Source organism: Dunckerocampus dactyliophorus, chromosome 16, assembly GCF_027744805.1.
Source record: "Dunckerocampus dactyliophorus isolate RoL2022-P2 chromosome 16, RoL_Ddac_1.1, whole genome shotgun sequence".
Taxonomy (NCBI): Eukaryota; Metazoa; Chordata; class Actinopteri; order Syngnathiformes; family Syngnathidae; genus Dunckerocampus; species Dunckerocampus dactyliophorus.
In genome coordinates, this window is record NC_072834.1 from 2,198,689 (window position 1) to 2,221,337 (window position 22,649).

The 22,649-nt window shown below is 43.9% G+C and overlaps 1 protein-coding gene across 15 annotated transcripts in view; it reads left to right on the top strand.

Moving 5' to 3' along the window:
• Nucleotides 1-22,649, top strand: part of auts2a (activator of transcription and developmental regulator AUTS2 a) — a 288,099-nt gene that overhangs the window by 221,409 nt on the left and 44,041 nt on the right. For all 15 annotated transcript variants that reach the window (XM_054755144.1, XM_054755142.1, XM_054755140.1 and 12 more), the window contains one exon: nt 22,338-22,386. In XM_054755144.1, the coding sequence (XP_054611119.1) occupies nt 22,338-22,386 (49 nt within the window). The remainder of the gene's footprint in view (nt 1-22,337; nt 22,387-22,649) is intronic.

A 22,649-nucleotide genomic window follows, 5' to 3' on the forward strand; every position in this document is an offset into this window, starting at 1 on the left:
TGGAGAAACGCACCAAGCCACACGCGTGGGTGTTTGTGTGTTTCCTTGACACAGTTAATTAACAGTTATTAGTGTTCATGCAGAGCACCAGATACCGTGTCACAAATCATCAGGTCTCATGGTGCTGTTCCAGCAATTAAGTGCTCACTCTCACCTTCCCCTCGCTGTAGTCATTTGGTACGCATCCAGGTTCCTGTTTAGACCTGAGAGCACTCATCAAATTATTCCTGCTCCGAGATTGTATCATCATTATTTCCATCCTTAAGCTATTTCAGGATCAACACTCCTCCACACCTTTCTCCCGTTAACAACGTAGCATCTCAGTGGAAATCTTGTTTATCTGTAAAGGGAAGGGTTTGTTTCTAACCAGCGGCCTTTTTCAACACAAAGATGAGCTGATTTGTGAGTTCTTAGCTCCCATCTATTGGTCGTCCTTGTAAGTAGCAATAAAGACGCCCTGAGGTCGGCTTCTTGTTGCTTCCAGCACTGAGTTCTGGCATCTTACTTCGGGACTGATGTAAGCGTTGGCTTCTCAGCGCTCTTGGAGCAGAAGTGTAGTGCTCTGAAGTGATACTCACTGGTGACATCCGGGGAACACTTTTCGATGAACAACCGTCGCTTAGTAACGTCGATGTAATAGAATTAACATTAAGCCCCTTCAGGATTTGCTGTGAAGATTGCAGCCGTGGTTGCAATTGCATTACAAAGCGGCTCTGCTGTAAAAGTTCCACTTTCACTTTTAATTAAGACATTTTGCAGCAGCTAATTCGGCCCTTGAGACAGGATGAACTACATTTTAGCTGCAAAAAAAGTGCTGTCTTCCCTTTTATGACAGTCGATAGCGTGCATGCATATTGCAGCACGGAGGTGTGACACTTTCTCTTTGCATGACAACACATGGCAGAGTAGAAATAGATTTTCAGTTTACAGTCATTCACGGGGGTATGCTGGAGCCTATCCCAGCTAACTTTGGGCGAGAGGCGGGGTACACCCTGGACTGGAGCTGACGGAGCTGACTTCCGATTCCTGTTTCCACGTAATACCAAGCTAATAGGCCGCTAGCAATGACGTTTCGTGATAAAAAATAGATGAAGAACACATTTGGGCTCATGTAATGTATTAATAACACAACAAGACGTGTGGCATATTATACGGAGCATCAGTTTGATGCATGGCTCTATTCTGTTTATCTCTCACAAGAAGACACAATTCTCCAGTGGTGGTCCTCATCGCTCCCAGGAGGCCGCCTCCTGTTAGGTGTCAGCAAAATCATCTCAGGTTAACTGTTTTTAGAGATGTCAGGCAGGCCATCAGTCAGCGGTCAAGATTTATCTAGTCTGACAGAAGAACAGAGGGTCACGCCTCAGCGCTGGCAGGTCGTAAACGTGACTGGGCTGTCCTTGTTCAGTTGCGTGTGGCCGTACAAGTGGCAATGATAGTTATCGCTGCTGAGTGCGGAGATATTATCTGGGCGTGACCTGCACGCGGAGGTCGCACACGGACACAGACGCACACATAAACATGCACAATCTGCTATATGGCTGCAGGTGATGCATGGTGGGACGCTGGCCAAAGCTTTGAAAGGGGGTGATGACAATTGGGCTGCTTTCATATAACAACTTGAAGAAGATAGAATACAGTAGTGTCATACGTTGTGATAAAGATGATGCTCATATGATACAGTATGTCATATACAGTACAGTGGTGTGAAAAAGTGTTTTTTTTGCATCTTTGTCACACTTAAATGTTTCAAATCATCAAAGACATTTAAATAGTAGTCATTGAAACACAAGTGAACACAAAATGCAGTTTTTAAATGAAACTTTTTATTATTAAAGGAGAAACAAAATCCAAAGCGACTTGTCCTTGTGTGGAAGTAATTGCCCCCTAAACCTAATAACTGGTCGGGCCCCCCTTAGCAGCAACAACGGCAATCAAGCGTTTGTGATAACTTGCAATGAGTCTCTTCCAGCGCTGGGGAGGAATTTTGGCCCACTCATCTTTGCAGAATTGTTGTCATTCCGCCACTTTGGAGGTTTTCCAGCATGAAGCGCCTTTTTAAGGTCATGCCACAGCATCTCAATAGGATTCAGGTCAGGACTTGGACTAGGCCACTCCAAAGTCTTCATCCATTCAGAGGTGGACTTGCTGGTGTGCTTTGGATCATTGTCCTGCTGCAGAAGCCAAGTTGCTCTCAGCTTGAGGTCACCAACATTCTCCTTCAGCACAATTCATGCTTCCATTTATCGCAGCAAGTCTTCCAGGTCCTGAAGCAGCAAAACAGCCCCAGACCATCACACTACCACCACCATATTTTGCTGTTGGTAAGATGTTGTTTTTCTGAAATGCGGCATTACTTTTACACCAGATGTAATGGGACACACTCCTTCCAAAATCTTCAACTTGTGTCTCGTCAGACCACAGAGTATTTTCCCAAAGGTCTTGGGGATCATCAAGATGTTTTGGGTTTTGCCCAGTGTCTTTCTTATGGTGGAGTCATGAACACTGACCTTAACTGAGGCAAGTGAGGCCTGCAATTCTTTGGATGTTGTTGTGGGGTTTTTTGTGACCTCTTGGATGAATCGTCGCCACACTCTTGGGGTCATTTTGATTGACTGGTCACTCCTGGGAAGGCTCACCACTGTTCCATGTTTTCACCATTTGTGGATAATGGCTCTCACTGTGGTTTGCTGGGGTCCCAAACCTTTATAACCTTTTCCAGACTGAAAGATCTCAATTAATCTCAGTTATGTTGTGTTTTAACAGAGAGGACACTTTTCCACACAGGGCCATGACGGTTTAGATTTTTTTTCTGCCTTAATAATGAAAAGTTTCATTTAAAAACTGCATTTTGTGTTGTCATTGAATAATATATTTATATTTTTTGATGATCTGAAACATCTAAGTGTGGAAAAACATGCAAAAAAAGAACTCAGGAAGGGGGCAAACACGTTTTCACACCTGTATAGACTGTCGTGTGCTAAGGTTGATGCTGAGGTGGAGGTGAAGCTAGAAGTCAGAGATGTTGCGTTTGGTTCCTGATTGAAACACTGCGTTTCCTATTGGCTCACAGTCAGTATTCATTACGTTCTACGCCCACTTTGAAGTACGCGGCACGCCACATGTGCTTGAAAACACAAAAAAACAGGTCCCTCCGCTTTTGGCTGAAGATGTATGAATTCCTTACAGGTGTTCTTAGCGTGTGTGTGTGTGTAGGTGTGTGTGTGTGTGTGTGTGTGGCGCTCTCCCTTCTGATGAAGTTCTCATCAGACGGATCGGCAGACGCTGAGGAAACGGTTTCATTTGCCCCTCATTACAGCAGGCACTGGAGAATCATCAAGCTTCAAAGCTGCTTGATTGCATTATCAGGCATTTGCTGCAGCGCAGTTATTATAATGTAAGCCATGTGACGGGAGCCAGGCCAGCTTTGCAGCTTCTGCTTGCAGGATGGAGGAGGGATGACTTTGGAATCAAATGTGGAATTGATTAACGTTCCGTAGTGACTGTAATGCAATTGACAGATGACACTACATTTGTTGAATGGGTAGAAGTGCACTGTGATGATATCTAATACCGTAGTTAGTCTGGATAATTCAATTAGCAGGTTGCACACTCAGCAAGTACAAACTCTGCTCCCATGATGTGAACATCCAATCGACTCATCCCTCCATCCGTTTTCTATGCCGCTTATCCTCACTAGGGTCGCGATCTTCTGAAATCGCCAGTAAAATAAACCCATCTGTTTTATCTTTTGTCTCTAGGATTTGGTATCGTTTCGATATTGTCTAATACCAGTGCCAAATCTGAAACCTCAACAGGTGCTTTAGTCAAATTTAGTACCCTTTTTGTACTTACTGAATTTTGTTCCATGCTGGGTGAACAGAATAGTCATTAAAATACTTAAAAAATATAAATAAAATGATAACTAAAGGATAAATTTGGCAATATGAAATCAAATGCCCAGCAAATTGTCATAATTATCACAGCTCAACCAGCAGCAGTACAGAACACGGGGAATCTGCGATAAATGTGCCATGTGCACTCACTGAGTGCATTCCGGTGGTAGACTTGGCTTGCACTCTGCACTCTGCCTCTCTGCCCTCTATTTGCAATGTGCAAATCCAATCATTTTTTCTTAAAATGTTAAAAACAATTGGAATCATGCAGAAAATACATTTTTATTACAGTTCAATAGACAAATATGAATATTTACTTTATGCGATTATTATTCTTTCATATTTGTGAGGTTCTGTCTCCCCTGGCCGCACATCACTGGTCAGAGCAGTTGACTGGAATGTTGGTGGCTGTAAATATACCTCATTTTGGACTTATTTTGGGGCCGGTAAATTAATAGTAACTATTAATTTAGCACTGAAATGAGGCACCGACATCTGCTTAGCTTTTCAGGCTGGTTTCGACTGTTTACATCGGCAGCGGTGCCATTGTGGTCCTGCTATTGATACCCATCCATGTCTTGTCTGAATGTAGATCTGGAGAAGTAAAGCAGCATTTAATGGCATGCAACAGATGCAGTCCACATTTCTTCTTTCCCAAAAATATATTTTCAAATGAAGCAACATGATTCCCCAAACATGTGCCTGGCATTCTGCGACTGAGCATTCCAGCAATCTGCAAGATCAAACAAGTCATGTCTTCTATTATTTAGTTTCCCCAGCATGTTTTGGGATGTTACATATGCTCAGTGTTTACTGGACGTCAATGGAAGCACATTGCTAGGAATGGAATAGTTTCCGCTCTGTTTTGGATAAGTACTGCAACACATTGTAAAGAGATAACACACGATCACAAGGCCTTTCGCTTGGAACCAACACACCTTGCTCTTTTTCTTATTTCACACACGCATAGTTTCATTATGAGTCACCTTGCTGTCTCCTAGCTGAGACGCCCAGCCACCTAGCCAAGACTGGTTCAAGCCACATCAGAGCAATACACCAACAAACAGTTAACGAGAAATTTCCTGATCATTGAGACACAGAAGGCTTATGAGGAAGAGGAACTTAGTTTCACTTCAGAGACAGCTCGGGACATACTAGACTTGGGCTGGGTGGCTGACCGTTCTCTCCAGCGCTGGCATTGCAATTGCTTGTATTCACTCCAAATAGAATACATTGTTAAAATGACTTTTTGACTCTGATAGTTATTTCACAGTTGAAAGAACCCCAGTATATGTCCTGGAAGTTAGAACATACAGTTAGATTGCAATTCACCCACAAAACATGCGTAGGCCGGATGATGACGGCTGCAGTAGCAATATAAAGAGGGTGACAAAGTGTAACATAAAAAGCCCAGCTTAAATGAAACGCAAGGTACAATTGAGATAATAGATATACTTGTAGACAAGCAGATAGAAATGAAATCATGATATGTGCAAGCTACATGAGCAAAAACATGCCCAAGCAGCATAAGGAATAATGAAAAGTTACCCTTAATAGATGATCTGGATCTTGTTTAAAAACACTGAAATAGTATTTGAAGCCGGCTAGCTGATGTGTGTTTTCAGTCGCTTAACAGTGAGATCATGCCGCTTTCCTGGGGATGAATTAGTAATGCTAAAAGATTCCATTTGGTCGATCTAAACGCTGTGCGCGGAGCACAACCTTGTTAATATAAAGAGCCCGCTCAATTTTTCATGTCCTCACCGAGTGTAGCCTTCAATTTCACATGCGCTTTTAATCCTGAGAGTGCGAAATTGCTTTTTAATGTCGAGGAACGTGGTGGGGGTTTTTTGGGGGGGGAACTTGTGAAAAATGCATTCACAAGATGAGGAGCAAAATCAGAATATTTGTGTTTTTTTTCCTTGACGGGAAGGAACTAAGTAACACCGCAGCAACAAGAAGCCAAACCAATATGTTGTTTTGACACTTCTGTCGCTTTGGGGTTCTCAGCTCACACGTCCGTGGATGTTATTAGTGAAGCGTACATGCACAGAACTAGCATATGGCTCGACGGAGAGGAACATGCAGACTGGTTTGTCACATTCTTTTGCCTGTGCTTCTGAGTGTGAATTCATGAGCAGCGTCAGGTGTTATTGTGCCTGGAGCGAGAGTGGATGTCAGGTGTTTATAGGCCTCTCTGGCTCTGTTAGATCCCCTGCAGACCGCAGCCTTTGATCGAGTCAAAGCCTGAGCTCCATCGAGCATGACTAAAAGGCACTTCTCTAATATCCCCGGTCAGAGCGTCAGTGAGCGCTGTCTGAATGACCTCCTCGGGGCCAGCCAAACACCCGCCCACTGTTGTCAGGTAACAATGCGGCCATCAGAGCAGACTAATCAGTCGACAGACAGCAAAGGAAAACACAGCCCACATCCCTTTTGCTGAGAGCTGTATTGAAATTGTAGTTATCTTTTTGCCAAAGGCAAGAAACAATAAAACCGGACTGTAAAAAGATTTATGGAAGACATCCCAGCTCTTGACTCAGTATAATAATCAATTGAGTGGGTTAGCATTGTAAAAGGCCAACCAGCCAGTTCATAGCTTGATATGACATGATTCAAATGCAGGGTTAACTGTCCAATGCATGATTAAAAAGGGGCACACAGTGGCCACAGTAAATGTGTGTCACAATCAAAGCTAAAGGTGGTCCAACAAGATACTAGTGACCTTTTTTTTAGCATGATGCAGCACGATTTTACAGGCAAACTATGCAGATCAATTGTAGCTGAAACACAGGTCCCTTGTTGTCACGGAGTTAAACCTATTAGCACAAAGCCGAAAGCATGCTTGGCTACACTGTGGGATCCAACTGGATCACAGTTATTGGACCTGGCAAGGCTCCTTCAGAGATTGTGTGTGTGTATGTGTGTGTTTACCTGTGCATCCAGGCATGTGAGGTGGGGTCAAACTGTGTGTGGTGCTGCTGCGTTCTCCCCGGATAATCAACACGGCCTGTCCCTGTTGCCAGTGCAAATCCTCTTATAGATGTGTGTGTGTGTGTGTGTGTGTGTGTGTGTCAGATCATCTTGTTGAAGCTAGATGTTGGTAAACACAGTGCAGGGTGAGCCGGCTTAGCAGTGGCAGTTTACTGGGTGGCCTTTCACGCTGATGGCCTCCTGTGGGGGCTCCTCTTAGACCAGGCTGCAAAAACACACCCGCTGAAAGAACACAGCAGCACTAAGAGGCCATTCATGAAAGACTTGGACTAAAAATTGATCAGAAATGTTGTCACTTTGATGGTGTGTGAGCACAGCTACGATGTGTTGGATCCTACAAATGCAGACAGACCTTTTTGAAAAGCACACTGCTATCGTCTGGGAAAACAAAGAACATGTACACTACCGCTCAAAAGTTTTAGAACACCCCAATTTTTCCAGTCACTTATTGTCATGTATTGTCAAGTCCAATGAATAACTTGAAATGGTACAAAGGTAAGTGGTGAAGAGCCAGAGGTTAAAAAAAAGGAAAAATAACGTGTATTTCAGAGTTATACAAAACATGTGAGTTATACAAAAAGGCCTGTTTCAGCGGCCTTGGCAGTTGGTGCAACTCATTCCTACAGGTGTTCCAAGGTCTGGAGGACTGACTACCTCCTCTGTCTGCGTGAAAACAGTGTTTGGAACACACTGTGGTTCTACGCCCTCGTGAACACCAGTTGAACAGCATTGTACTGCAGAAAGTCATTTGGTGCCACAAAAATGGTAAGAAAAAAGGGAATTACCGATGGCAGAGAGACAGACCATGTAGGTGTTTCCTCCAGAGAAATTGGAGTGTTCTAAAGTGTTTGACTGGTAGTAGTGGACATAGTCCGATAATATCAGTGGGCCGATATTATCGTAACTGATGATGAGTAACGAAAGACCTTTGTGTTTTGATGAGTTATATTTTTTATTTAATAGAAATCTGGCACTTACTTGAGCTCCATTGTAGGTTATTTTACAGCCGTGATCAATCAGAAAAGCAGAGACTCGTGGCGAACTACAGCGTCAACTGCTGATGACATCGGAGACGGGCGACGGAGCTGGGAAACAATGACTTTCCATGTTGTTAGCATGCTCTTGTTCAAACTACTACTGCTAGCGACAACCCTTCTACGGACTCTGCAATCCATGCACAGCTTCCTATCATCAATGAGCATGGACTGGAGCTGCCAGCAAATATGACAAATTGGACTGTTTTTCAACAAAATGAAACCCTGAAATTAGAAAGTGCATGTTTATTTTGTCTAATTACTAATGATTATAATGGGAGCTTTTTTTGTCTGGTCGGGACCTCCTCCGTTTAATGTCCCTCTCGGACTCTGAGACCCTGTGTCCACTCAAGTAGGCTCCTGCTGAATGTGCTGCTGTCAGTCTGCCGGCACGGTAGCCTCACAATGTGCACATTTAGCACGCAAAGTGTGATGGCAGTGCAGAGTTTGTAGTGGAATGTGTCCTGCAGGCAGATGTCCTTCACTCTCAAAGGCATCTCTATTACAAGTAGACAAGCGGCTCCTTATGTCCTGGTCACCAGACTCACATTCACATTACGACACCAGTGCCCTGCTCCCTGCCAGCATGGGCCCGTGTGGAAATGTACTGGCCCACTCGGAGCTCCTCTTCACCACGAGAACCACTTTCACTTGACAGACCAGGCTTCTGTATGGCAAGAGTATCATAGGGAGCACTCACAATAATTTGTACTGTACTTAACGCTCGCTTAACACCTGAAGTCCACTTAGTTAAACTGCAATTTGATCACACCTCTTGCCTTTTAAAGAGTTAAACAGACAGAGCCCAAATAAAAAAGTCCAAAAGTTGCAGTAATGCAGGGTCGCATCATGTCGTGATGACACGGCAAACATTGGCAAGCACTGGTGAGTGCAGTGCAGTGTCAGTGGGGGCCAGCAGGGGACAGGGGCTGGAGGGGTAATCCCGCTGAAGCAGGATACAAGGGAGCTGGTGCAGTGTGCAGTGTTACCCGCAGGACTGCAATCTATTTGTGGTCATAGGTTGTGAGGAGGGGGTCAGTCAGTCATTGTCTCTTTTGTTACATTATGCCTTTTTGCGGGGGCGTTCTGTTTATTTTATTTTTACAATGTGCCAAGGGCCCATTAAAAAAAATTAGCTCCGGTCCACAAATGGCCCCCGGGCTGCACTTTGGACACACCTGGGTTGGGCGAGGTGTTACCACTATGGCTAGTCATGATTCCCGCTCGTTAAAGAATGGGCCGCACGCTTGTGGAATTCTTCTGCACCCTTCCCCACCTCACCTATCACGGAAGCGGTAAAGCTGGTGGAGGGGCCCTGCACGTCTCAACCTCTTGTAATTGATTACTGCAGGGACGTCCAAACCTTTTCCAGCGAGGGCCACACACATGAAAAATAAAATGATGCAAGGGCCACCTTCCAACTTATGTAGACATGCCAAGACATGCATCCCAGCTTTGTGATCCAGGTGCAACAGCGTACTACTAGTATGACCTTCGATCTTCTCCACTTGGGACAGGATCTCATACCCGACCCGGGGAAGGCACTCCACCCTTTTCCTGGTGAGAACCGTGGACTCAGACTTGGAGGTGCTGATTCCCATCCCAGCCGCTTCCCACTTGGCTGTGAACCGATCCAGTGGGAGTTGAAGGTCATGGCTCGATGAAGCCAGCAGGACCGGACAAAACCATTCGTGACAGCTCAAATTTATTAGTGGCGGGCCCCCCCCCCACATAGAAATGAACGTAACGGAAACACTGGTGTGTGTCCATAGTGGGATCCTAAAAGTCTAGCTTGAGCAAATGCATTTGATGGGATTGCTAAGTCTGTAATCAAAGCTTTGCTGAAGATAGTTGCATGAGCTGCTGCCAGATCATGACAGCTCTGCTCAGGTTTGTCTTCAGCCGGCCTCTTATCGATCGTGACAGATAAAGAGCCCTGTGATCTTTGGAAACACCAAGCATAAGCGTTGATTACCATCCCTGCTGATAACACTGCATGCTAATCATTCTAAACATCATGTTGTGCTTTGACACGCTCAGGCTTATCAGTAATTGTTGTCAACGTTACGAGCTTTTAATGAGATCGTCACTCTGATATGCCGAGTGCCAACAGGGCCTGGGTATGGGCGTGTGCTCCCTCGGATGTGCCTGGCTGATGGGAACGCTTGATAGACACTAACTCTTCTTGCTGTGCTATTAATGAAATGCAGCCACAAGCCAGAGTGCAAATCAGATAAAAGGGTCTGGAGTGAAGCAGTCATGAAATATTTAAATACGCAGGGCTTCAAAGCAGAGGAGGCCTCTCTCGTGTCAACAGACAGACCCCATGTAGTCCAGCCATGACCCCAGTCTCTGGGCCACAACCAGCTCCTTATGTGGGTCAGTCTGCAAGAACTAGTGTTGGCGAGACGCTAGTCTGTCTGGATGGCTGCTCAGGTCCCCTTGAGCAAGGCATCGAACACCCCTGGCATCAGCTCAGGAGCGCTTCCTAAGTTGATGTTGATTGTGGATCAACATTTGCAATAAAAGGGAAGTTAAGTCAGACTTATTAGATTACATTCAGCTTCAGAACCCCCCGCTCCCCGCTTCTCTCTTCAATTGCCATTGTTCACTCAGGACACAATCCAGGTTTAAGCCCTAGATAACACATTTAAGGGTGGCACGGTGGCCATTACAGTTTGTTGAAGATTTTGTAGCGATGTGCGCTACAGAATTTTTAAATGTCAGCAGCAACTCAAAAAGACGTTACTTTGAACAGTATTATTATCAGTAGTAGTAGTTTTTAGAAGGCCTAACCTTGCAGCACAGTGGCCGAGTGGTTAGCATGTTGGCCACACACAGTCAGGAGATCGGGAAACTGCGCTTGTGTGGAGTTTGCACGTTCTCCCGGTTGACTCCGGTTTGGTGACTCCAAATTGCCCATCGGTATGAATGTGAGCGTGAATGGTTGTTTGTCTGTACCTGCGATTAGCAGGCTACAGCCAATATGTGCTCTGCAATTGGCTCTCGCCCAGAGTCAGCTGGGATAGGCTCCAGCATACCCCCGCGACCCTAATAGAAAATGGATGGTATAAAATGTACAGTATAGATACTCACTACGAATGATTGCTGCAGGTTTTGAGGCCTGATTGACTGTCGAAGCAAGTGCTCGCGTAGCCAAACAAACCTTTGCGTCTCACACACTATGGTGCGTTCAAGGACCGCTAAACAAAGTGTGACATCTCAACGTTTGACAAAAAAATATTGTCAGTGAAGCGTAAAGACAAACATGTAAAAAAAAATTATAATAATAATGGATTAGATTTTATAGCACTTTTCTAGCCACCCAAAGTGCTTCACAATGAAGTGAACCCATTATTCATTCATTCCTCAGTCACACACTGGTGGTGGTAATCTACATGTGTAGCCACAGCTGCCCTGGGGTAGTCTGACGGAAACGTGGCTGCCAATTTGCACCTACGGCCTCACCGACCACCACCAAACATTCATGCACATTCATGCACCAACGGGGGCAGCACTGGTGTATGAATGGGAAAATGTGGACTTGCTAGCAGTGGTACATGTATGCTGTACATTTTACCTGCATTATCACATATCTATAAATGATTGACGATTTATTGTGATTGAGCTGTGTTTCTTGCAGAAAATAAAATTAAATAAAAAATGAATCTCAGAATTTGCTTTAAAATAAAATTGCAACCATGCAGGATCCCCTGTATGTGTAAACTGAATTTCTCTTGAGGGATTATAATCACTATCATACAAATGACAAAATTTGTCTTCCACTGTCTTCCACTGTGTCCTCGTGTTGCACTCAGTGGGGGATGAGCCGCAAGAGGGGAAGCGAGGCCAGGGAAGACATTGGCGCAGCTTTGATGTGTTATAAACACGCTTGTCACATGATCTTCCATCACACACACGCGCTCCCACGCGCTTCTCAGGCAACAACCATTAAATGCTGTCACAGAAAAGAGACAACAGAGCTGCTGCAAGATACATCCTCTTAACTTTAAAGGCAAAAGTGCAGCTCATCAGGTTGGTTTCTGTTTACATTTGCCTTCTCTATCTCCTCAAATGAGAAGATCAGAGATTATCATCACACGTCCACATCTCTGTGGAAGCGAACAAGGAAGTGATGACGTGTGTGTGTGATGCAGGGACAAATTTGATTGGTTATCTAGTCGGCGTCCATGTTTGAGCGCTGCTCAGGGACAAACCCGAGTGGTGAAAATGACAGTGATTGGCCAAAATGTGCATGGGTTGGATAAAGTTGAAAGGTCGTGCTTAATTTGCAAGAATCGGGGCGGTCGCGACATCGTGAAATCCTGGAGCGGGCCTGCCTCTCTGCCAGTTCTCCCAGAAAGTCTACTTTTGGCAGAACACAACAACGTTTGGCACACTACACGATCAGAAACCCTTCAAAGACCAGTGGGGTTCTTCGGTGTGATGTAGGGAGGGCGTACAGACAGAGGGGAGGTTGGGGGAGGGCGGGCAGAGACCTCCCTGCTGCCTGTCCCCTGCTGGCTTTTGATGTCCGCCGCCCATCTTGTGTCAACCTCGAGGGACTATCTGAGGCCCCACTCTGGAGCTGTGGAGTGCAATGAGAGCCTGAGAGAGGCATGTGCGAGTGGAGTGTTAGGGTTGGGTGCAGTGGGATGACAGCGGCTGTCTCTCTAATCCCTTCGCCCATACTTTTCCCGCTGGGTGTTGCTCGAGGAGGGAGGGGGTCAGACAAGTTATTACAGAAGGTCTCAGTGGTGATTTCCTCAATGCTTTCCTGTAGCCCTTCTTTTTTAAAAGACACAGCAGGTTTTCTCTTCCCCGCCACCCCTCTCATTGCTTCCCTGTATGTCGGGTCTCCCTCTTTTTCATCTCCTCCTGTGTTGTTTTCTTCTCCGCTCTCTTCCCCTCTGGTTGCTGCTCCTTTATGTCCCCGCCTCCCCTTGTCTCCTCGCTCTCTTTGCTCTCATGGGGTGGAGGTGGGGGGTTAGGGCTTCCAGCGCTACGGTTCTTTGCTGGTTTGATGTCTCCCAGCCCGCCGCAAATATTAAGACATGCAGATTAGGGGTGAAAATTAAAGTATCTGGGGTTTGTTGAGCACTGTGCAATGTTTCTGTCTGGATAAGGCTCCAATTTGATGCTTCAGGGGGGAACGTGGGGCCAGGTTTATAATCCATGTTTGTTGTGGTTGAAATGGAGCTAAAACGAGATGAGGTTACACTGATGAATTCCTCTGACAAGAATGATTAGGTCTGTGACGCAGGGAGACTGTTCAAATACGCAGTTAAATCATTGACAGCACTGAATTGGACCGCTTCTATTATCCTAGCACAGCGTATGTGCCCAGGAGAGGGCTTCAGTATTGGTTTGGGTGCATTTACCTCCACTACCATAGTTGGCGCTATGCAACCTCTAAGGAGAGGAATATTGACTAAGTAGACGTGGATGTGAAACACTGTCGCACAGGGGGCCAAAACTCAAACCTGACTTCAGGTTGCCGGCCGACCTGGGTCGTCCCGCGTAGCTGTCGGAGAAGGCGGTCCTCCAGGCCGCGTCTGCATAATCGATATTTCTTATTATTGTTGTAATTCCAGTAACGATTTCTGATCATTTAACTTGTGTTCACCTCCCTGCAAGTTTTGAGGCGGGTTCTTAGATAGAAGTTTCACTTTTGCGGTGCGGTCAAGGACCGCCAAACAAAGTGCGGAATCTCAACGCTTGCCAAAAAAAACATTATCAGTGAAGCTGAAAGACATGAACATGTCAAACTTGTGGGATTTTCTTGAGCAGTGGTACATGTATGCTGTACATGTTACCTGCGTTGGCACATGTTTATTAATTATCTCCAACAGAGTGAATCAGATGTTTTTGCGGAAAAAAATGCCTATTTTCCAAGAAAAAAAATATATATATATATATATGTATTTTGAGCAAAAATATGCAAATCTGTGGGTCCATGAATGCTGGGGGGGCAGTGTATGCTTCTTGATATTGTAGTGACAAAGCCAGGGGGTGAGACGGTGGTGTGGCTTCTCCCTCCTCATTGGGTTGAAAGGTATTTTGTACGTATTTTAAATATATCAGATGCTGGCGCTGAATACATCACACATCTAATGATCTGATTGTTGTGGCAATATAATGAACGCTTTCACGGGATTCGGTGTAAAAAGCAGAGGCGGCTTCATTACGGGATCTTCTGCATCAAAGAGGGAGCTGACAGGTGGTTATACGTGCTGTATTAAACCACCTTGCATTTGTCGTGACAGGAACATGAGGCAAAACCCCTGTCTAATTTGCATGTGTGTGTTTGAAGGTGAGTTGACAGAGGAGCGAGTGATTGACTGGTCTTAAATTATCCACGACATCCTGGCCCACGTTCCGCAACGTCTGGAACTCAGAGGAAAGGCTCTCCTATTTCTCTTGCGGCGAGGCAGTGCAGCGTGATAGTGTGGCGCAAAAGCATTTGAGGAAGCAGGGAAGGTTAAACCAATTTTCTTGTCTGCATTGGTTTTCTAAAGCGAGTCCCCTGGCAGTGACATTACACTGATGGTCAGTGAAGTAGGTTTGTTTTTGCTGACAGCCGAGCCCTTTCTGCGCCCACAATGTCAACTGGATCTGATTATTGCCTACCAGATGTAGATAATGTCGGGCATTGATCAGGCTGTTTATCTTGAACTCCCACATCCCTGGTCTGCTTTCAGGGACCAAGTGCAGATGAGCAGATAACAGGCTTTTAACAAGCGGAAGAAATACTTTACCCTTGCTTCCCTGGCTCATGTGTTGTGAGTCTCCTGTCTTTTTTCACAAAAGGTTTGCTTTCAGAGGTACGGCCATTGAATTCCATACACATTCAATCATGAGTCAGCCAGTGATGTGCGGGGATGTTCATGGACTAATACAGGTAGCTCATTAAGAGGATAACAAGAAACAGAAAAAAATACTTCACTTTTGTTAAAAATGTTGTTTTCAAATACTTCTCCATCCAATGTATTTGTGGTCTTACTTTTTATTTGTTTATGTAGTACATGTGCCCCATCCTTCTCCATGTTGTTGTAAAAGTCTGATCACCTTCTGGTGAGCTTGGTTATATAATCCTCCATCTGAACAGTCAAATTCATCCATTCAATCAGCAGAGCATAAAAATATCTTAGATGCATTTGGCTTGCTGCTTTCCAGCTGGTGCTGCTGCTGTAAAAAAAAAAAAAACTAGCTTTTTCTCTCTATAGAAGGACGACAATTCAATATTATTATTATATTATAGTATATATGTTATAATTATTATTCGTTTTTGGGGTTTTTTTTTCATCTTGACATGACCGCATGTCACTGGAGTCAACCGAACTTCTTTACTTTCCCCAATCACATGCTGTGCAAAAATACTGCACATGCAGGTCATGCATAGAAGACTCGTGCATTCCGTCTTTATTTAAATGTTTAATACTAACACACAAGTCTGGTTGGCCGCACACAACAGATTTTAACATCTTCATCTTAGAATATTTGATTGAGGCAGTTGAATACACAAGTGTCAGCTTTTCCTGAGGCTTTTTTTTATCCACTTTTGGCATATTTGGTGTCCCAGTTTGGTTGCGAATGCTGGATGTACTTGTCTCTTTGTGTACGAGTGTGTGTTTGCTTGCACAGCCATGTGTCCTCCTCACATTAATAATAGCAGTGAATGACAGATTAATTTATGTCTGGCTGTGTGTCTGAGGAATCGGGTGGAAAGAGCCTGTCAGTGCTGTTTGTTGTGAGGAGGTGGAGATTAGAGCCAGTTGTCGTTGACAACCCACCACAGGCTTTGTGAGATAAGGTCCGATGAAATGACTGTAAAAAAAATGCATTTACAAAATAATAAGACATTTATCATTAATAGGAAACCATTGCAAGCGTGGACCAGGAGGAGTAATTCCAAGTGTGAGGGTTTCTGTGTGAATACAATGGTTTTATTTACTTGAACAGCATTCATTTGCTAATACTGTAGTCAGTGACCATCCAGCTGTATTATAAATCTATTTTCCGTATGATCACAATCATTTTTAACATTTTCGTCAGAAAAAAATCACTGAATTTGCACATTTCCTCATCACATCGAGGACAGAAACCTAAAAAGAGGCTGCCGCAAGCGTCTCTTAAAGGGATATTTGGGATTTATTGACATGAAGTCGTATGACATCCTCTCATCAGTGTAGTACATCAACGGTGGCTAACCCCCCCACTTCGTCCCGTGAGCCGAGTTCTGGTCGGATTTCGGTGATGAGGAACGGAGTTCCGGTTAGTTGGTGGGGCCACTTAAGTAAAGAGTTTGGCTTCTCAAAACAAAATGCGTACAAAAGAGTAATACATTTGCATCACAAAAATGCCTCCTTGAAAAAATCAGACCTCGCAGTCGCTCGCCGTTACTTTCTCTCCCGTCGTATCCCTGCGCGCTGTCGCCTCTCCATTGTTGTGCATGCGCTCCACAGCGGATGAAGTCTTGCGTCGCGATGGTGCAGTCATAGCATCTTCATCCGCGCAGGTAAACACTGTGGAACACATAGCGAGTACTTTACTCAGGTCTTGTATTTTCCAATTTTTATGCTTGAAATACTTTATGTAGGCCAAAAATACATCAAATTTACTTGAATATGCATATTTTTACTAATAACAGGCCATAGTCAACCACGAAACAGTGATCATTCATTCATTATTGATGATTATTAATTCCTGAACAACCGTGATATAGTGAGGGAGTGATAATAAAACTGTGATGTTGCGAGGGATTACTGTACGGTTTTTAACATAGTTTGATCCCCCAAGCATGACATAACACCCATATATTCACCTTTACATTTGTATTACCCAGTATAGAAGATATAATCAGAGAAAATAAGACATATTAGGCATAAATAAGATAGCAGACTCACACGTTAGCATGGCAGCGTACTTCCTGAGTGTGGCTATTCATCAGTGTATTGTATTGTAATGGCAGCTTTAAATGGCTTTACACTCGTATTACCCAATATAGTGTTCACAATAAGCGTAAATAAGCCATTTAAGACATAAATAAAACTCCTGCTCATGTTCCTTGGATGACCTTAGTGCCAGACGGACAGGAAGTGACGCCGGAGATTCCGAGTTGCGCTTTAGTAGCCCGTGTTATTATTATTATTATTATTATTATTATTATTATTATTGAGTACTATGTTGTTATTATTGTGTGAGATCATTTAAACCTACATACAATAATTGCCTGATCACGTCTCGCCTTCTGGCGACACCTAGCTTAGTTCATACCTAGCTTAGCCATTGTTATTCTTGAAAATACTTAATTAAGGCCAAGAATATGTACAATTTGCATAAATAACCTTTTTTTTTAAACTAACATTAGGCCGTATTCAACCACGAAACAACATGGTCTCCACCGAGCTCTAATCAAATGCACTTCTGCCACCTTGTGGCCGTTTTTATGGCTTAAAATTGCTCTGAAGTGACATCCATGAGTGGAGAGTCGCGTCATCACCTCTTTCTGCCTCTCGCCCAAAAAAATTTATAAATGCGTCCGGGTTTTTAAAACCGTATAACTACGTCTACATGCTATTTGTAATCTAATAAAAAAGTTGTTGGTTTTTTTTACAATCTGATAACGTAACCATTTAAAGCTACTGTCCAATGCTCGGTCACAAACGGGTCATCGCTCGCACAATAAAGGTTCTGTTGCGACACGGACACGTTTTGACGGCTGTGTGAAAGGAGCCTGCAGTGAAAAAGTTCACAAATTCACATCCAATCTGGAGTCGTCAGATGAATGTAATACGGGGCTTTTAACATATTAGATTGCTTGCACTCATCTTTCAGTTATCAGTCATATTTCAAAGGAAATTTGATGTCATGGCAGAAAAGCTCATAAAGCCGCTCCCCTGTGATTGTAATCTAGGAGAGAGTTCCTGTAGAATTAAAGCTCAGTTGTTTGGAAAGGGAAGATAAATGGTTGCTGTGTTTTTCAGTGGAGACCAACATCCAAAAAAGGAATAAGAAATGACAAACTGTCAGTCAGGAGCTGATGACAGAACTTACACAGCCATTAATTACTGAGATGTTGCATCCATCCCGACTTGTGTTTGATCTTAGTACCTCGCTCTATTCATCAGATGTTGTTTTGAAATGAAACACTATTCGTAACGTGCGTACGGATCTCTGTCAACATTTTATTGGGATTAAAAATAATGTAGAGTGCGGAATCTGGACGCAGATTGTTTGGCAGTGTGGCTGTAATCACAGACTTGTGGCTGCACTAAAATGGTACAAGTGTTGCAAATAAGGAACAGCAGCTCATTCATAGCAGCTGTTGGTGCGGCAAAAGCCCCTGGAAAGGACTGGTGGATTTTTCTGGCTGTTACAGTAATGTAAATACATACTTGGAAACCAGTTGTGCCATGTGCTTAAGTAGGATAAGTTCCTGTATTGCCGCTCTAAGCACAGGAAATACATTTAAAAAAAATACAATAATGCAATCTTTGTATACTTGTGCAGGCAACTACATTGGATCCCCACTCATTTGTGATTCAGCATTCATGGCCCTGCAAATTTGCAGATGTTTGGTCAAAAAATTAATGAAGAAATGTTGTTTTTCTCTGAAAACAGCCGATTATAGCCTGTAGTAGGCCTGTCAGCCTGTTATATTATACCACAAGTCGGTAAAAACGTATAAATACGTGATAATACAAGTCAAATATACAGCATTTTTACATGTTAGTGTCTTTGTTGCTAGTTTTGACAGTCAATTGGGTCTCAAACCTTGCAGTGAGGTATACACAAGTTGTCGTTACTGGAAGTCCAACAGGCAAGCAGTGTGGATGATGTCGACACAGCTTGGAGAAACGCCCTCTCTGGCCTGCTAGCTTCAAGTGCTAACCTGACGACCAGGCTAAAGGCTCCGCAGTGACTCTGATGTCATCTTACGTTATCATTCATTAGCGATGAATACCTAAACATTGTGTGCAGGTAGGTGTTTGTCACAAATATACATTTTTATGGGCATCAATTACTCACTTCTTCACAGGGATCTATTGTGTTGCAACAGATGATTTATGACTGAGAGTATTTACGGTGATTTACAAACGTACGCAGAATGATTTCATCATTTGGTGGTTGCATCATGATTACATCTATGAAAGAAGATGTACGGAATGGTCATGCAGATAGTTCTTTCTTAAAACGCTGAACGAAGTGACTGGACTTTAACCAGCCACCTTAGGCCAAGCCTGGATGGTCCTTCACATTCCTTGTTCTGTATGTCATCAGTTTGTCCACAAGCATGCGTGTGAGAGCCCATGTATCCATCCAACCAGACCCAAGCAGCTGGCTGCAATTTTGGAGCAATATGTTGCCTCCATTGTGTAGGGTTTGGACTATTAGGGCCGTGTGGAGAACATCCCCCATGACTTCATGTTTGTTAGGCTAGTTCCAACCAGTGGACCTGCAGTCGCTGTTCCAGAGGATCAGGATCCCAGTTATGGGCAAATTCAGTTTTATGCTCTGTGGTTTCTGCCGTTAAACCGGCAGAGAAAGACTTAGTGATTCTATTGTGCATTCACTGACCTCCCGGCAGTTTCTAGACAAGCTGTTGGTTCAAGCTTTTGCAATATTAAGATCCTGATGCGTTTCAGTGTTTTTTGGGGGCTTCGGAAGCAAGGAAATGTGTCATTACCAGTTTTGGGCAAATTCATTTGAAAAAAGTACAGTGGAACTTCGGTTAGCATCAATAATCAGTTCCAGAAGGTCCAACTCAAACCTGGTGACGTTATAGTTGGGGTCAATGACTTCCGCTTCCAGTTTCCAGTTCAGAGCGCGCTAACAGCATGCTAACAGGCTGCTAACAGGGACCTTTTGTGATAAAAATACATAAAGAACACAGTTGGACTCGTGCAGTGCATTAATAACACGACAATACGGCAAATTGTAAGCTAACCAAGAAATGTATGCAAACTGAGGCAAAATCTTTGCGTACGTTTTTCAAGCTGAGAAAAGAATGACGCAAACAAATTTGTATTTAACGAACTTCCTGTAGATTTGTCCTTTCCCAATATGAGACATCACTACTGTTAAGAAAACATGAAGTCAAATAGCTCAGATGTACAAATCAGGTTCCCAAGTGGGTCACTAGCCAACAAAAGCCGATACTTGTATCTTCAACGAGGGTAAAGGCTGGTCATCCAGCGCCATCATTTCCATGATGAAATCACAGATTGCTTTCGGCCTCGGGCTCTGGCAAACTTTTTTGCCCTTGCGCTTATTTTGTCATTGACCATAACCGATGGGGCGGTTATGAATAATCTCTGCCTAGCAACAAGTGACGAGGCAAACATCATCAGGAATTAAAAAAAGAACAATCAGACAATAAGAAAAAGGACATTAGTTGACTTTGTCTTTTGCGACTCCAGCTTATCACAGTCGTGTTGTAAGTCGCATTACCGCCTTACATGCTTAAGGTCATTAGGGTAGGGTAGTTAGGGTACTTTGCCCACCCTGGCTGTCGAGCAAACTGGTGAGCTCTGCCTCCCCCAGCATGATTCTGCTCTGCACTTGACCCTGAGCAAATAAACTCTGATTTTTAAAAAAATCCTCTTGGGTTCTATAAAGTTGTCACATAATTATAGACCGTAGTTGAGTCAAGTAGCAGCTTGTGAGGTGATAGAATAAGCCTTTTCGGGGTGGGCAAGGAGAGCGCTCAAAGCTCACATTGAAGGCGAAGTGACCTCAAAGTACTTCGACCTCCCTTCAGGCCTGCAGTGTAGGATGAACCAAGTGCAAGACATGGCTGCAGAGAGGTGGCTTTTCATGAAGAAGCGTTTTGTTTTTCTTCCCCTCGTGGTAGCGGCACCATACTGGGGAATTCATTAGTGTCTGACATCATCTCACAGTCCACAGTGGAAGAAAGCATATCTTTCTGCCTCAGCTTTCCCCTCCCCTTCTTCCCTTTCCCTGCTCCACTCACTGCCTCGCAGTCTGGTTGGGCTCCTGTGTCTCTTTTTTTTGCCCGCCATTTTACGCAAAATGTAAAGACGTGATGTGTCACCGTGCAATGAAGCTCCTCTAGATCAGGAAGTGGGTGGACCCGACCGACCGTGAAGGCATCAGCGGCTCTCCGGCAATCAGTCGCCGGATGAATGAGAGTTTGTCTGGTTGCCTTGGAAAGATGGGGAGAGGAATCCACAAGAAAAACACTGGCTTTGCGAATTAGAGTTGATTGTTTGAGCTGCTTTTGCCTTGGGCGCTGTGTTGGATTGCTTCTCTGGCGCAAACACACCGGATCCCGTACCTCTTTTGGATATTCTGGAGAATATAGGTGGCGGAAACAACGCATTGGTCAGCCAAAGGGATCTTGTCGTGTTCTATAGAAAGAAGCGCCGAGGCACATGGTTCCCTTTGTCCAAAAGGCTCTGTAGCTGAACGGCTTTTTGGGGGGCTTTCTTTCTCCTTCTTCATCACCTTTCTGTCTCCGCATGGCGGTCCTTCATGCAAACGGAGTAGACTTCGCCGCCGGGTTTGTGGATTATACAGTTTAAAAAGCGGAATGAAACGATACATTCAAGGTAGGATGGGTACTTATTATCCAAGCTTGTACACTAATTTGAGTTTAAATGGGGAACATCGCTGTAGCAGGTAGAATGTACAATGGCATTGTTTTAATTATTTTTAGAAAAATCATTCAGAACGAGCGTAGTAAGATGAGCCTTCCCGATAATAAGGAATTCGCCACTGGCGACGTAACTGGCATTTTGTCGCATGTGCTGGTGAATTAATGTAGAAAGGCAATTGTCAGAAATATTTATGTTTTCGAGAAATATTGCATTGTTGTGCACATGTGCAGCTTTTAATCGGGTGTTGTCCTGCTTGGTTCACATCCAGCAGTCGCTTTAACTAAGAATATTTTTTTCTTTTATATCAAAATGTAGCAGCTGAAGAACATCAAGTCTACCAGTTAGCGTTTAAATTGTGCTTTCTTTTATTATCCGGTTTTGGTATTAAATCCGATCCACGCATGTTTTATTTGGGAGTCTTATTAAAGATGCCGTCGGTCCATCGCCGTCTTGGCTTTTCGTTGTGGTGTCACGGAGCAACAGTGCCCCCACATGGGCAAAAACGGAAGTGCGGTTTGAAGCTGACGTGTTGACGTTGTGTTGATGTTGTCTGTATAATAATATCATGCATTAAAATAGTGTTGTATCAATAATGAAATATCAACTCATGTAAAAAAAAAACAATCAGGCACAAGTTGAAAATACATTAAACCACAGCAATCCCGCTGGGTCTCAAATATTGCAGTGTAATTAATTGATCGAGTTTACGTGTGTAAATGAATTGTACAACCTGTATCTGTTAAATATATATACAGTAAAATAATGTAATAATTGTTCTGCTTTTTTTATAGGTTTCTGATGCCAGCTCAGAGAAATTTTTCAGCACAGCTGCACTTAAAGGTACAGACACATTTTATTTAATGTTTGCAACGCGCATGTAAGGAGGAAACGGGTGTTTTGCTGTTTTTGCGTGGTGGTTATTGTCCCGGCGTAGTGACTTGTTGCATGGGTGTATGCAACAAAGCAGCTGTTTGCGCAGGCATGCTGCTCTGTTGAAATGACGTCAGACGGAAGCCGTACGTAAATGCGATCACGTATGCTTGTTTTTGAAGCGATGTTGTATTTTGGCAGGCTTGCTGCGCTGCAGTCAGAGGAGGAAGATC